General features: G+C 38.1%; 1 protein-coding gene across 3 annotated transcripts in view; it reads left to right on the top strand.

The window, feature by feature from the left end:
• Positions 1-15,805, top strand: part of mrvi1 (murine retrovirus integration site 1 homolog) — a 72,118-nt gene that overhangs the window by 9,914 nt on the left and 46,399 nt on the right. For all 3 annotated transcript variants that reach the window (XM_048186288.1, XM_048186287.1, XM_048186285.1), the window contains 4 exons: positions 1,244-1,338; positions 1,419-1,956; positions 2,142-2,268; positions 9,082-9,125. In XM_048186288.1, the coding sequence (XP_048042245.1) occupies positions 1,244-1,338; positions 1,419-1,956; positions 2,142-2,268; positions 9,082-9,125 (804 nt within the window). The remainder of the gene's footprint in view (positions 1-1,243; positions 1,339-1,418; positions 1,957-2,141; positions 2,269-9,081; positions 9,126-15,805) is intronic.

Below are 15,805 nucleotides of genomic sequence, written 5' to 3' on the forward strand. Positions count from 1 at the left end.
TAATCTCGAGATGGTTTTATTTTTTTATTATTGTTTGGCCCTAATCCTCTTCTGTAGGAATCTGATGGTGCAAAAAAAAAATCTAAATATTAAGAAAATCGCCTTTAAAGTTGTCCAAATGAAGCCCTTAGCAAAGCATATCCACTCACAAATATATATATATTTTTGATATATTTACAGTAGGAAATTTACAAAATATCTTCATGGAACATGATCTTTACTTAATATCCTAATGATTTTTGTTATAAAAGAAAAATCGATCATTTTGACCCATACTATGTATTGTTAGCTATTGCTACAAATATACCCGTGGGTCTTGTGACTTGGATATTTGGATGCGCAATGTGAACAGGTTGCATGCTGTGTTTATCCAGTCAATGACACTGACCCTGCAAATATGCAAATAAGAACGTTAAACCAGTGTTTAGTAATGTGCAATGTGAAATGTCAGCTTATGAATACCCAGGATTAATTGTTAACCCCAGGTAAATTATGAGCAGTGTGAAACGTGAAGCAAGATAACATTTTGTTTACCCGGGGATTAGAGTGACCCAGGGTTAACTGTTTCAAGTGTGAAAAGCCCTAATGATACTAGAATAACACTGCAGTCGACCCCTAAAATTAAAGTACTGTTCTTTCCCCGATAACCCGGGGTTAAAGGTGCTAAAGAGGATGTTTTGTTTTATACATTTTTGCAATATTACTTGAAACTGTCCTTACTAACTGATAAAAGACTATTTATTAGGTGCACTGAAAGGAATAATATTAATATACATCATCTGTGCATGAGGTAGGGCCTTAAAAACATCAGCCAATAGCCCTCTGGCTTGTCAATCACTGCTGTGACGTTCCTTGTGAGAGACGTGCGCGGCTGCGCGCTCCGGTAACTTTCCACACTCCACAGGCGCCGCATGCAATGTTTTTGTCAGGAGACCGCAGGTAACTCATAAACTGCAGATTATGAGTTACCTGCGGTGAGTCCGACATAATGAATCCACTAACACGACACATCGAATGCCGGTGGCAAACACTCGTGTTCCAACACTCGTGCACGAGTTTTGGGAGGCTTTTCCTCGAAATGAGCTGTGAAGGAGGGGGGTTGTTCTTACGCATGCGCTCATTTCAAAAACTCAGTAACAGTCTTTGGTTTCTCAGTCGACGAAAAGATCCTCTTTAGCACCTTTAAGGGCAGTGTGAAAAGCCCTATACAGTACTTTCTTTCTTTGTATTATCTGCTCTTCAGGACAAAGTTGGCAACTGTGCAAATGAGAAGTTACAGAGACTCTCTCTGCAGGAACAACAGCAGCATGGAAGTTCTAGGCATCAGCTGGTGACACTGTAAGGAATCATTTCCATTATCCTCTGCCATCTTTTAACGTTGCTTTCATTGCATGACGTGTTGTCCATCTGCTTTCCAGTCTAAAAGAGCTGGAGATTCTTGAAGCTCCGCTGGCGGCACAAGGACAGCACAAGGCCAAGCGTGAGACGCAGGAAGCCCACATAGCGGCCGCCATCACCTGGTGGAGGGGCCAGACTAAGGAGGCCAAGAAAAGCCAGACTACCCAAGATCCAAAAGAGGCTGTGGTGGACATGCAGAAACAGATCCAAAGCCTGAATGTTGATCGCACGAAAGCCCAGCGTGGCGTAAAGGTGCTTCTCCAAGACCAGGGAACGAGCACACAGGAAGACGCTCAGATTCAGTTTAGGGATGTGGCTGTGATCACCGATTCATCAGCAGAGAGTTTGGCTGAAGAAGACCTACTGAAGTCCCTGAGGAAAGTGGAGGACATGGTGGCGCAGGCCTTACGGGCAGCCCATGTGCTTATGGGCAGCGAGAAGAGGATGAAGGAGAGGATAGAGGCCATCAGCATAAGGGTGGAGAGAGCGCTGAGCAGAGCTGAAACCACTGAGAGTAAACTCAATGCCCTGGAGGCCACGATCTCTGCTAACACACAGGTGTGTGGACTGACAAATGCATTTACACTGGCAGTCAAAAGTTTGGAATAATTAAGATTTTTACTGTATTTTTGATCAAATAAATGTAGCCTTAGTGAGCATAAGAGACTTTTGGTAGTTTATGTAAAGTATTTAACCTGCATACTATGGTTATAATTGATGTAACATTGTTTGTTTTGTTCAAGTTGTTATTTAGGTCTCAATCTATGGCTACGGGCATCCTGGATTATAGCTCAGCTGCCGTCACATCCTTTCCCACACCAAAGCCTCTAACTCATGAAAGCACCCTCACTCCATTTTCATCCAAAAACGGTATTGTTTACCTCTGTAATTACTAAAAACATTTCAAATGACACTCTCTGAAGCATGATGGCAATTTTTAATTTTTTGGTTGAATGATACGTCCTTGAATTTGATTGGTTGAGTTCTTGTTTGTACATTTTAGTCAGTGGTTGAAAGTCAGCATACTGCTAGCGTATAACACCGTGTCCTAACCAGACATGATGCGATAAGATTCCAGCGACAATAAATTTGTCTGTCCACACCTGATGCGACATGACAATGAGACGTGACAAAGTCAATCAAAAATCACAGCCAATCAGAAGAGCGTGTGGGCGGAGTCTCTCTGCAAGTGCACTGCACTCGCAATCAAATGGATAAGTACATAAAACTACATACTGAGTGACTTTGTCATAGAATACACTTGTTTGTTCACACTGAGTTCACAGTTTGAACGTTCTTGTTTCCTTTCAATTATTTTCAAGATCTGAGTTGAATTATCCATTGTCGCTTTCAGTATGACTATAAAGGTCGCAAAAATATTCAAACTCACAGAAGACACTTTTAATATGAAATAAAGCACTTTCTGACGTTGCAGAAAAAAAAAAAAAAAAACGGAGGAATGTTTTCATAGTTACTATAACTATTGGCGTAAGTACCCACTTTTGGCGTGTTCGCACCGCAGGAACTGGGAATGATTTTAGTTATAAGGCTAGGATGGTTAGAGCCATTCGCACCACCAGTAGGAACTCTGAAGTGACGTAAGCCGTTCTTCAACCGCTGCTCTGGTTGTTGTGCATGACTTTTATTTTGAAATTTTATTTTGCATTTTATTTTGACGGCGCTGAGAATGCCAGAGCCTGAGCACACACTGTCTTCATTAAGTTACGATCTGTTTAACAGTTCTATCTAATACGATATTAGATAGAACTGTTAAACAAAGAAAGTAAACTTTACACTTGTGGGGTCAAAAATTGGCCAAGCCCAAAATGGCTTATCACTAAGCTTTTGATTGTCTCAACCACAAATTATTGGTCAGGAAATTAGAAGAATTTAAGCAAATGCACAACTTATATACATATATTTATATTAGTAGTATTCTATTTAAAATTCAGGACACTACAATGCAATGACGCGATACTGTAGTAGACGGTTGCATGGTTATAATTTTCTGTCTAATATTATCAATCTTGCAAGTAAAGAAGTTCACAAAGTCATTACTGCTGTGCTGTTTGGAAACATCAGAAGTTGAAGCTTTATTTATTGTTATTTAGCCACTTAATTAAATAAATACCTAGGGTTGCGTTTGTTTTTTTCTAAGACATTTGAAAAATAAGCTGATCTAGCATTTTTTAAGGCCTTTCTGTATACAAAAAGGCTTTCTTTCCATGAAATGCGAAAAACCTCTAGTTTTGTTTTCTTCCAGCTGCGCTCCATTTTTCTGGCTGCTCTCTTAAGGGCCTGAGTGTGCTCGTTGTACCACAGCTTTGGACTAATTTCCTTAATCTTCTTTAAAGGATTAGATCACTTTCAAATTACATTTTCCTGATAATTTACTCACCTCCATGTCATCCAAGATGTTCATGTCTTTCTTTCTTCAGTCGAAAAGAAATGAAGGTTTTTGATGAAAACATTCCAGGATTATTCTCCTTATAGTGGACTTCAGTGGCCTCCAAACGGTTGAAGGTCAAAATAACAATTTCAGTGCAGCTTCAAAGGGCTTTAAACGATACCAGACAAGGAATAAGGGTCTAATCTAGCAAAACGATTGGTCATTTTCGAAAAAAATGTAAATGTATATGCTTTATATAAACAAATGATCGCCTTCTAAGTGCTTCCGCCAAAACCACATTTCCGTATTCTTCAAAAAGTTTACGCTGTATGTCCTATGCCTTATCTATTCTACTTACGGAACGAACGCAGTGCCAGTTACATTTTTTCCATAAGTAGAATAGGGAAGGCATAGGACATACAGCGTAAGCTTTTTGAAGAAATGACCGATCGTTTTGCTAGATAAGACCCTTATTCCTCATCTGGGATCGTTTAAAGCCCTTTGAAGCTGCACTGAAAATGTAATTTTGACCTTCAACCGTTTGGAGTCCATTGAAGTCCATTATAAGGAGAATAATCCTGGAATCTTTTCATCAAAAACCTTAATTTCTTTTCAACTGGATCTTGGATGACGTGGGGGTGAGTAAATTATCAGGAAAATTTTATTTGAAAGTGAAATAATCCTTTAAGCACAAAGTAGCAACTGTGTCTAATGTGCTGGAAAAAAGAGAGTCAGTAGTTTCTGTTGTAACATCGAGTTCTTCTAAGTTATCTGGTATGCTAAGGAGATGAAACTGATTAGGAAGAATATTTTTAAAGCAAGCTTTAGTGGTAGAAGTAATAGTTCCACCATATTTGTAACAGGGAGGTGGTTTTGCAGCCTTGGCTAAATGTAGTATTCACGAGAATAGATAATGATCTGAGATCAAAACGGAAACACAAAGTCCAACAGAGTGAAACTGTGACAAATTAGAAATATTGCCTTGGCAACTAACTGAAATAAAATAAGTTGAATTAACACTAAATAGAAAAATAAAAACAAAGACTAGTAAAGTTGACAAGCACATAGCAAAATTACTAAAACATAAACTAAATTGAAAAAAATTAAAACTGAATATATAAGTTATTTCAAAATATTCATATATAAACAATACTAAAATAAAATGTCTAAAATAATACTAAAATACTAAAATGTCTTACATAGAAAATGATGACACCCTTCACCTTATCAAGTACTTTATGCATTATTAATCCAATGTTTTATTACAGGCATAACCTGATATTGCTGAGTTCAACATGTTCCTGAGTCAACATTTTTGTTGATCCTGGAACAACATTCAAATCAACCAATCAGATTTCAGGGACAAGTTTACAGATTATGTCAAGTTTAGGCTTAAAATCATGAATTGGTGCTTCTACATCAGTCTTATTCATCTATCATTTTCCTCTGATTTTTGGGATAACTTTTGGGTAGGGTTAGGTTTAGGGGTAGGAATAGGGTTAAGATTAAAATTTCAGACTAGAATGTTGTTCCAGGATCAACAAAATATGTTGACCCAGGAACACATCTAACTCAGCAATAGCAGGATGTGCGTGTTACAGCAGTTAAGAGATAGGGTGTCTTAAAAAGAGAAGAACAAGCAACACAACAGAAAGCACACACACACACACACAAAACATAAACCACCACCAGCCAATGCAATCATCATGTTATGGAGGAAAAGCATGCATCCATTTAAAGAGGATGGCATGCCTGGCCAGCAAAGTGCTAAAGGCAATGACGCAGTGCACTGTGGTTGATATAATTGGGGTTGGGAGAAAACCAAACAGTCAAAGAGTTAATGTTGGTACTGAGGGCCTGTGAAAGTCTCCTAAAAATGTCAGACCAGTAGTCCGTTAGCATCAGGTACTTTATCATTTATTAGTTTTTTTTTTTTTGATCGGTATATATTTTAAGTGTGCACTATGGCATCTGCTTTTTTAACTTAACCGTGAATGAGTTTTTCTTTATGTGCAGTATTTTTGTGTGTTCTCTCATGGCGTAACCTCCTTCCTGCCGTGTCTCTTGGGAGCTCTGTGGCTTTGGCCCAGATGCAGATGCTGTTTAGAGTTGAAGGAAATAGAGATTCTCTGTTCACACATGTGATATAGGCCCTTAATCATGTTTAATCATTTGATAAATGTAGACTGTTTTTTCACAGGCTTTTTCTCTCTGCTTATTTGTGGATGACAAAAAAGTGTTGCATTTGCTTATCAAATGAGTAGTCCAAAGTGAAGTGAAACAGACATGCTATATTATGGCTGACCACGCAGCCCGCCTGGCAGTCTCTCACATGCTTTGTATTTTATGGCTGGTGTCTATAACTGTTTCATGGAGATAACATTGTGTACATATAGTGCGTTTCAAAAACAATACGTTTAATCACACTCACTCAACAAATTTTCAGCACAATTACATAAAATAATCTCAATCTGCATCAAATTGTTTTGATGATAAACCTGACTTCAAAGTCGAGAGTTATTGTAAACAGTGGTTCGACATTAAAAATATGTACGTTTTTGGTTTTTGACTTTTATGCTCACCAAAGCTGCATTTGTTTGATCTAAAATACAGTAAAATCAGTAATATTGTGAAATGTTATTACAATTTAAAAGAACTGTTTTCTATTGTAATATTTGTTAAAATGTAATATATTCCTGTGATCAAAGCTGAATTTTCAGCATCATTACTCCAGTCAGTCACATGATCCTTCAGAAATCATACTAATATACCGATTTGCTGCTCAAGAAACATTTCTTATTATTACATAATGTTAAAAAAATTCATAAGAACTGCATTTATTTGAAATAGAAATCTTTTGTAGCAATATAAAGGTTTGACTGTCATTTTTGGGAAATTTAATAGACCAAAAAATCTTACTGACCCCAAACTTTTGAACAGTAGTCCCCCCGCTCCCCTTGTTGCTTATTAGCATGCAGTAATGGTGGCTGTTTCAGAGGAACGAGAGTAGAATCCAGATGCAGCAAACATTTATTCAAACAAACATGCATAAAAGTAAATCCAGGCAAAACTGATAAATCCAGACAACAAGCGCACACATGTAACATCCATGGAAGGACAACACCAGACAAAGAACATGAGAAACACTGGGGTATATATAGGCTACACAAGGAGAAACAGGCTTAACAAGATAAACAAAATCCAAAAAACAACCCAATGATGAATGCAGACCCTCTCGTCTAAGCTTGGACTGTAGAGGTTGATTAATGCCATCACAAAAAAAGTCTATCAAGAGACAGTCCGGTAGTTCAGAAAAGTTCACAATGGCTAAAAATTTGCGAACATAGTTCTTCAGTGATCGTGGGCCTTGTATAAAGACTGCAAAAAAAAAGCAAAAAAAAAAAAAAACACATATACCCATGGCCATTATAGCCGAGCCTGGGTTCAGGACCAAGGCCACGGAGGCCACACCGCCATGGCCCCCGGAACTGCCCGATCCACCATGGCGCAGCTCTGAATGTTCGTGGGACGCGCCTTCCGGCAGGGCGGGATAATGTTACAGTTTGAGTTGTGTTTTTAGTTCTGTTTAGTTCATGTCTGAGTTTGTTTTCCATTGGTCACATGTTCGCCTTTGTTCTAGTTTCCCGCCACTTGTTTGTCTCCTTGGTTACAGATTTGATTAGTGTTTGAGTTCAGCTGTGTCTTGTTAGATCTTCTGTTCACTGTGTATTTAAGCCCTGTGTTTGTTCTGTTTAGTTGTCAGTTCTTTGTTACGCCTACGTTGTCGTTCTGTTCTGTTGTTCCTGTATTTCAGAGTTTTGTTCATTAAATACCTACTGCTGCATTTAGATCCTGCTTCCTCCTTGTTTTCAACAACGTGTGACACATGCATATTACTACCATATTGGCTGTTTATTAGTACTTATAAAGCACATATCAATGCCTTATTCTGCATAACTATATTCTACATCTCTTAATCCTAATAAATACCTCAACTTAACCACTACCTTACTATTAATAAGAAGTAAATTAGGGGTTTATTGAGACAAAAGTCATATTTAATAGTGAATATGTGTTCCCCAAACTAAAGTATGACCAAAAAAAATTTAATTTCCAAACCTGTATGACTTGAAATTTTTCTAGAAAACACATTTTGTACTCCACGCAAGAAAGAAAGTAATACAGGTTTGGAACAATATTTAAAAAAAAAAAAGACTTTTATAATATTTCAATATTATTGTGTCATCATTAACTTTTTATGCTTACTCTCTCAAAGGATGTTTGTGTGGTTTTATAACTTGCAAATGTTTGCAGCATGCCATAAAGCACCTACACAGAACTGAACAGAATTCTAGAGAAGTTTTATGGCTGAGAAAGAGGCTCAATGCAAAGCATTTACTAGATTATTTTACTGTACAGAAAAGCCTGTTCCTCTGGGAGGACATTTGCATTTGGTATAGCGTTTAGCTGTTGTGGTATGGTTAAAAAAGTTTTGCAATCTTTAATGAAGTTCCTCTTTTTGCATGGTCTTTAGTTTTAATTTTAGTTTCCTGGTCATGTAATCAATAATTGCACATTGATATTTATCCATTTAGCAGGTACTTCATCCAAAGCGACATTACACAGTTAGATCAATTTGTTTATTATCAGCACAAACAAAGTTCTCATGCATTGCTGTAGTCATTGTAATAGGAAATGTCAGCATATCAGTTCAGTTCATATCATCTCATCGCTGTACATCACAGTCCGTAATAAAGACTGACTGAATGACAGTCAGTATTCGTCAGCTTAAAACTCTATCCTCACAACACTCTGAATAAATAACAGCTGCTGTAAGTCCTTCAGCTTGTTTCCTTCTCCTGAAGCACTAAAAGTGGATATGTTGCAGTGAAGGGGCTCGTTTTTACCACGATCTGCCTTTAACCCAGGCATTTTTTGTGCATAACTGAACCTTTTCATGACTGCAAGACTGCCGTCCAATTGATACGTGCTTCTAAAGGAAGTGAAACAATGAGTCTGTGCCTCGCCAAGTGCTTTCAACCAGAGGATCAAGCTCCTCATGTAAATGGTTGCCAGGTTATTGTTGCCCTTAGATATGGAGGCAGGGAGGGAGGGGGAGAGAGAGGCTGAAGGAAGTATTGAAAACTCTGCTGTCAATCAAGCGCTACGCCTCCTTTGGTGCGTCATGCTGTTGGATGGCCGACTATTTAATGTGCATTTTAACACTTGTGCATTTGCATGACAGACCCGTGACTTGCAAATAAGCCTGGATCTCTCTTGCTGCTTTCAAACAGGTGGTTGTCTTCTGTACACGCGAGCGGAGGACCACAGCAACAAGGTAAAAAGAAAAAAGCTCTTTTTAATTAATTATATTATTTGTTGTTCATTATTGTCTTTTCAATTTTGACCGTGGTGTTACATCTTGAAATATCCCAGAGTATCTCCACAGCAGATTTCTTTTCTTCTTTCTTTTTTTTCTTTTTTTTTTTGCGACATTAGTTGTGCTTGCTAAGGTAAACCTCACTGTTACTATTGCTAATACTTAAATTTGGGGCTTTTGGTGTGTAACTCATTCCGCAAATTTGCTCTATGGATAAATTATACCAAAATGCCACCTAAAATGATGCTGAATACTGAAGATAGATGTGCTAATACTTTTTTTTTGCCACCCAGGGATATTAAATAAAGTATCCAAATCATATCTAGGGACCAGAATGTACCACAGGCCTAGTTCCTAAATAAAAACCCTGGTTTCTAAATAAAAATGTCAGTTTTTTTCTGAGGGAGAAAATTAAAATAATAAATATGATGCTGGTAGCTGTTTTAGTTTGTTTTAAATCATGTTTTGTCTCATTTTAAATAAATTTAAGTGAACTTGAGGCCCCTTGCGAATTTTTCTGAGGCCTCCCGGTTGAGAACTACTGCCCTACCATGGTGGCAATACGTTCCGCATGGTGAAGCACACACAAACTGGCTTCATAAAATGTAAAAATCTAGTTTATCTGTTCTTGTTGCTGATGAGGGGTCAGTTTTCTCTCTTATAATCATGGGGTGCGTCTCAATCAGCTCCCTAGTTCACTAGTCAAGGCACTGATCAGGGAGTCAGCCATTTTAAGGGCTGTCTCAGTCGTTAAATCCTTCCAGTGCACTGAAACGTTCGCTCCCTAAAAAGTCCCACAATGCACTGTGAAAATCATGGAGCATCAATGCTCACTACGTTGACTTAAAGGTGCCCTTGAACAAGTTTTTACAAGATGTAATATAAGTCTAAGGTGTCCCCTGAATGTATCTGTGAAGTTTCATCTCAAAATACCCCATAGATTTTTTTTGGGGCATCATTAACTATGCACCGATTCAGGCTGCGGCCCCTTTAAATCTCGCGCTCCGTGCCCCCCGAGCTCTCGATTATAATACAGTGCATTTACAAAGTTCACACAGCTAATATAACCCTCAAATGGATCTTTACAAGATGTTCCTCATGCATACTGCATGCATGCGGCGACGGATCATGTAAGTATAGTATTTATTTGGATGTTTACATTTGATTCTGAATGAGTTTGATAGTGCTCCATGGCTAAAGCTAACATTACACACTGTTGGAGAGATTTATAAAGAATGAAGTTGTGTTTATGAATTATACAGACTGCAAGTGTTTAAAAATGAAAATAACGACAGTCTTGTCTCTGTGAATACTGTAATAAACGATGGTAACTTTAACCACATTTAACAGTACATTAGCAACATGCTAACGAAACATTTATTTTTTTCAATTTACAATTTACAAATATCACTAAAAATATCATGATATCATGGATTATGTCAGTTATTATCGCTCCATCTGCCATTTTTCGCTATTGTTCTTGCTTGATTACCTAGTCTGATGATTCAGCTGTGCACAGATCCAGACGTTAATACTGGCTGCCCTTGTCTAATGGCTTGATCATGGGCTGGCATATGCAAATATTGGGGGCGTACATATTAATGATCCCGACTGTTACGTAACAGTCGGTGTTATGTTGAGATTCGCCTGTTCTTCGGAGGTCTTTTAAACAAATCAAATTTACATAAGAAGGAGGAAACAATGGTGTTTGAGACTCACTGTATGTCATTTCCATGTACTGAACTCTTGTTATTCAACTATGCCAAGGTAAATTCAATTTTTAATTCTAGGGCACCTTTAACAGAGTTCTGAAGTGAGAAACATAAATCACGAGCCAACTCACTACACATAATGACACGCGATAGATGTTTTTTAATATACAAATCATTATTTAATTTTATACTACGAGGCTGTTGAATGCATGAATCTTAGGGGTGTGACGAGACAGGTATCTCACGAGACGAGACGAGACTCGAGATTGAGTTCACGAGACGAGACGAGACGAGACAAGGTTTTTACACACTATTTTTAAGAAATTAATGGAAAAATACATGACTAGAAAAAATATTCTGCAGGTGTATTTGAAATGTTTTGACTAATCATCTTGTAATGAATGTCATTTCAGTTCTACTTTCTGAGTATGAATTATCATATGCAGTAAAAGACAACAATACTCAAGCACTGTAAAAGGTTTTGCCACTAACTCAACTGACTGGCTTCTCTCCTGTATGATTTCAGTCTCTTCAGACCTCAGAACTGTACATGATTTATGAGCTTCTACAACTTTTGACCTCCTAACTGAACTTTCCACAAACTGATCATAGAAATAAAAACAGTATAAATGAAAATGGTAACACTTTACAATAAGTGCAACCATTGCACTCTCTCAATATTCAAAGTGCAAATAAGACGAAATTTTTCTTTGATACAGAGCTAAGAGATGGTTACAACTACACTGCCCAGCCTAAAATAGCTTTCATATTGAGAGAGATTTACATTCATCAGGGAGCCGCTTTCAAGATGCAGGGTATTGAAATCGTGTTTGAATGCGCGCTCGCGTTTACTTTCACTTTCACGATCGCGCGTAACTCTGTGAATATGGAGCGGCGGCGACCGTTATCCAACTGAATTAAATGTTTTTTATTTAAATACAAAGCAAAACGACAGTGGAGGCGTAATGTTAACGAAGCGGTGGCATATTCTTTCCTAATCATCCTAACACTCTGTCATGGCAACATCAGGAGACTACTTTTGGCCTTGACAAGAAATCTCGTCACATATTAGTCTCGCGAGATCTCGTAACACGAGATCTCATCACACCCCTAATGAATCTGATTGGTTGATGAACGTTCTAAGGTGTGCAATCATTTTCAGGGAAACGCACGGCTAAAGTAGTTCCAGGCAGGTCTTGACCACATTACAGTTCAGTATCACCAAATGATTTCAGTTATTTCAAATAAATATAGCAAACAATAGGATAAAAACAACAAATAATTTCCAAAATTATATTTTATTATGTACGGAAAGCACATACTCTCATTCTCCCGCTAAAACACATTCAGTACACACACACCCTCGCACAGAAACGTGTTGTCACCGCTGCTTTGACGAATTTATCAGTACAATAGTTTAACAACTTAAAAGCTACATTACATTTATGTCTAGCGAGGTAATAATGTCGCTGTTCTTGGAGCAGATAAACTTACAGTTTCACTATTAGTAGAGACTGCTGCCAAACACTGTTGAGAGACGCACAGACTCAGGTAATCGCATACGCTTAATCTCTCTCTCTCTCTCTATATATATAACTGTATTGATAACAGCATTATTCTGCTATCAGTGGCTCAAACCTCCGGCACTATTTCTACAATGACATTTGGGAATTAGCAACAGAGGCTTGGGATTAGATGCGCAAGAATTAGTCCTACACACAAGAGCGTTTTAAGGACAAAAACCTGACAAATGTCTTGAAATACAATATCTGAACAATGTCTTGAGGTGTGGTAACCATAGTATATGTGGGATAATTGATTCCATCGCCAACTATTCCTTACATATTTCAGCATAAACATGCATCACTAGCAGTGTTGCCAAATACACCATATACTGATTCACGACCTAGGGAGCTGATTGAGACACACCCAATGGACTAGTGTAAGTAGGACTCCAATCTTAATTCTCTGGTAGATAAAATGAAAGACTTGCATTGAAGGAAGGAACCTGAGTCTTATCTAGGGACCTGAATGTAGAGGTTTGTGTCTTGGGTCAATAAGCTACCACTTAGAAACCACTCGAACACCCTAGAAACCAGCCTGAGCACTTTAGCAACTACATAGCAACACCTTAGAAACCATCCAGAGAAGCTTAGCAACGACCTAGAAACCATCCTAAGAACCTTAACAGCTGCAGAGCCTAGAAACCATCCCGAGTACCTTAGCAACCGCATAGTAACACCCAGACAGTCATCCACAACATTACAGCAAAATGGCTGCCCACTGCTCCTAATACGTGTGCACTAACCTTGATGGGTTAAATCCAGAGGACAAATTCTGAGTATGGGTTACCGTACTTGGCTGTCACATGTCACTTAAAATGTTTTCTTTAATGGTAGCCTAATTGATTTATGTTTTCTGTAGCTTTTTTCAAAGCACTTAGTCTATATACTGTATAGCAGCTGGTTTAAGCTGTTCCAGCATTCCACTGTACCATCCGTGTGAAAAATACCATTCAAAAGAGACCATAGGAATGCTAAGGGCAGGTAGATGACACGGGCAGATGTCACACAGTATTTGCATATTCAGATGGTTTAAAACAAATCTTCATTACTTCCTCTTAAGAGACATATTTTTGCTGAAGTTCAGATGCTGTTTGTTAAACGTGTGTGTGTGTGTGTGTTTGTGTGTGTGTTCATTAGCAATATTTAAAGGGTTAGTTCACCCAAAAATGAAAATTCTGTCATTAATTACTCACCCTCATGTCGTTCCACACCCATAAGACCTTCATTCATATTAAGATATTATTTTTGATGAAGTCCGATGGCTCAGTGAGGCCTGCATCACCAGCAAGATAATTAAAGGTGCCATCGAACGTTTTTTTTACAAGATGTAATATAAGTCTAAGGTGTCCCCTGAATGTGTCTGTGAAGTTTTAGCTCAAAATACCCCATAGATTTTTTTTAATTAATTTTTTTAACTGCCTATTTTGGGGCATCATTAGAAATGCACCGATCCAGGCTGCTTCTCCTTTAATTGCTCACGCTCTCCGCCCCCTCCCAAGCTCTCGACTCTATCATTGCATAAACACAGCTAATATAACCCTCAAAATGGATCTTTACAAAGTGTTCATCATGCATACATCGGATTATGTGAGTATTGTATTTATTTGGATGTTTACATTTGATTCTGAATGAGTTTAAGGCTGTGCTCCTTGGCTAACGGCTAATGCTACACTGTTGGAGAGATTTATAAAGAATGAAGTTGTGTTTATGAATTATACAGACTGCAAGTGTTTAATAATGAAAATAGCGACGGCTCTTGTCTCCGTGAATACAGTAAGAAACGATGGTAACTCTAACCACGTTTAACAGTACATTAGCAACATGCTAACGAAACATTTAGAAAGACACTTTACAAATATCACTAAAAATATCATGTTATCATGAATCATGTCAGTTATTATCACTCCATCTGCCATTTTTCGCTATTGTTCTTGCTTGCTTACCTAGTCTGATGATTCAGCTGTGCACAGATCCAGACGTTAATACTGGCTGCCCTTGTCTAATGCCTTGAACATGAGCTGGCATATGCAAATATTGGGGGCGTACATATTAATGATCCCGACTGTTACGTAACAGTCGGTGTTATGTTGAGATTCGCCTGTTCTTCGGAGGTCTTTTAAACAAATGAGATTTATATAAGAAGGAGGAAACAATGGAGTTTGAGACTCACTGTATGTCATTTTCATGTATTGAACTCTTGTTATTCAACTATGCCAAGATAAATTCAATTTTTAATTCTAGGGCACCTTTAACACTTTCAGATGCCCAGAAAGCTACAAAAGACACATTTAAAACAGTTCATGTGACTACAGTGGTTCAACCTTAATGTTATAAAGAGACGAGAATACAAAAAAAAAAAAATAATGACTTTATTCAACAATATCTAGTGATGGGCGATTTCAGAACACTGCTTCATGAAGCTTCAAAGCTTTACAAATCTATTGTCTCGAATCAGTGGTTTGGAGTGTGTATCAAACCAGTGATTCTAATTTATAAAGTTTTAAATATGGATCTTTTTCTTACAAAAACCCATTGCTTCACTTCAGAAGGCCTTTTATGATTACTTTTATGATGGATGGATGCACTTTTTTGGGCTTCAAAATCTCACTTACCATTCACTCCCATTATAAAGCTTGGAAGAGCCAGGGTATTATTTAATATGACTCTGATTGTGTTTGACTGAAATAAGAAAGTCATATACACTTAGTATGGCTTGAGGGTGAGTAAATCATGGGATAATTTTCATTTTTGGGTGAACTAACCCTTTAACAGTGTGCCGAAGACAAACTAGTTTCCTACTCATCCATAAAATTTTTAGTAACTAAATCTAAATCAGAAAGAGGCAGAGGTCCAAAACACACGGGCTGAGAAGGACAGGCTCATTCTTCAGCTGCAGCTCATTGGAGCATCAGGCAGAAACCGCACACACACATACACACAGCAGTAGCAGCCCTGAGAAGCATGAGAAGGCTTCTCCTTAAATGGTCAAAGCTCCCAGGAGTCACAGGGAGGCTGGTGCAGGGAAAAAAGTCAGGGAGAGGAAAAGAGAGAGGACGCTGACGATTGTGGAGTTTTGAGGAAAAATATCCACAGCACAAATACAAAGAGGGCTTTGAAGGGAATAGTGTGCTGTTGAGAGAGCATCTTCCATCCTTGTTGGCCAATCAGGTAGAGTTTCAGCAAGTTTTTCTTTGCATGGATTGATTTGTTCACTTGAGACGAGAGCTTGCGGCAGACACTTCCAGGGAGAAGCACTTTAAAGTACACAACATGGTTTCCTGGGAGGTGTGACATTATTTTGTGTATGAAAATGTGGAAACCGATGGCCTGAAATGCACTTTTATGATGTACAAATTGACAC

This window comes from Megalobrama amblycephala, linkage group LG3 (genome assembly GCF_018812025.1).
Source record: "Megalobrama amblycephala isolate DHTTF-2021 linkage group LG3, ASM1881202v1, whole genome shotgun sequence".
Classification (NCBI taxonomy): Eukaryota; Metazoa; Chordata; class Actinopteri; order Cypriniformes; family Xenocyprididae; genus Megalobrama; species Megalobrama amblycephala.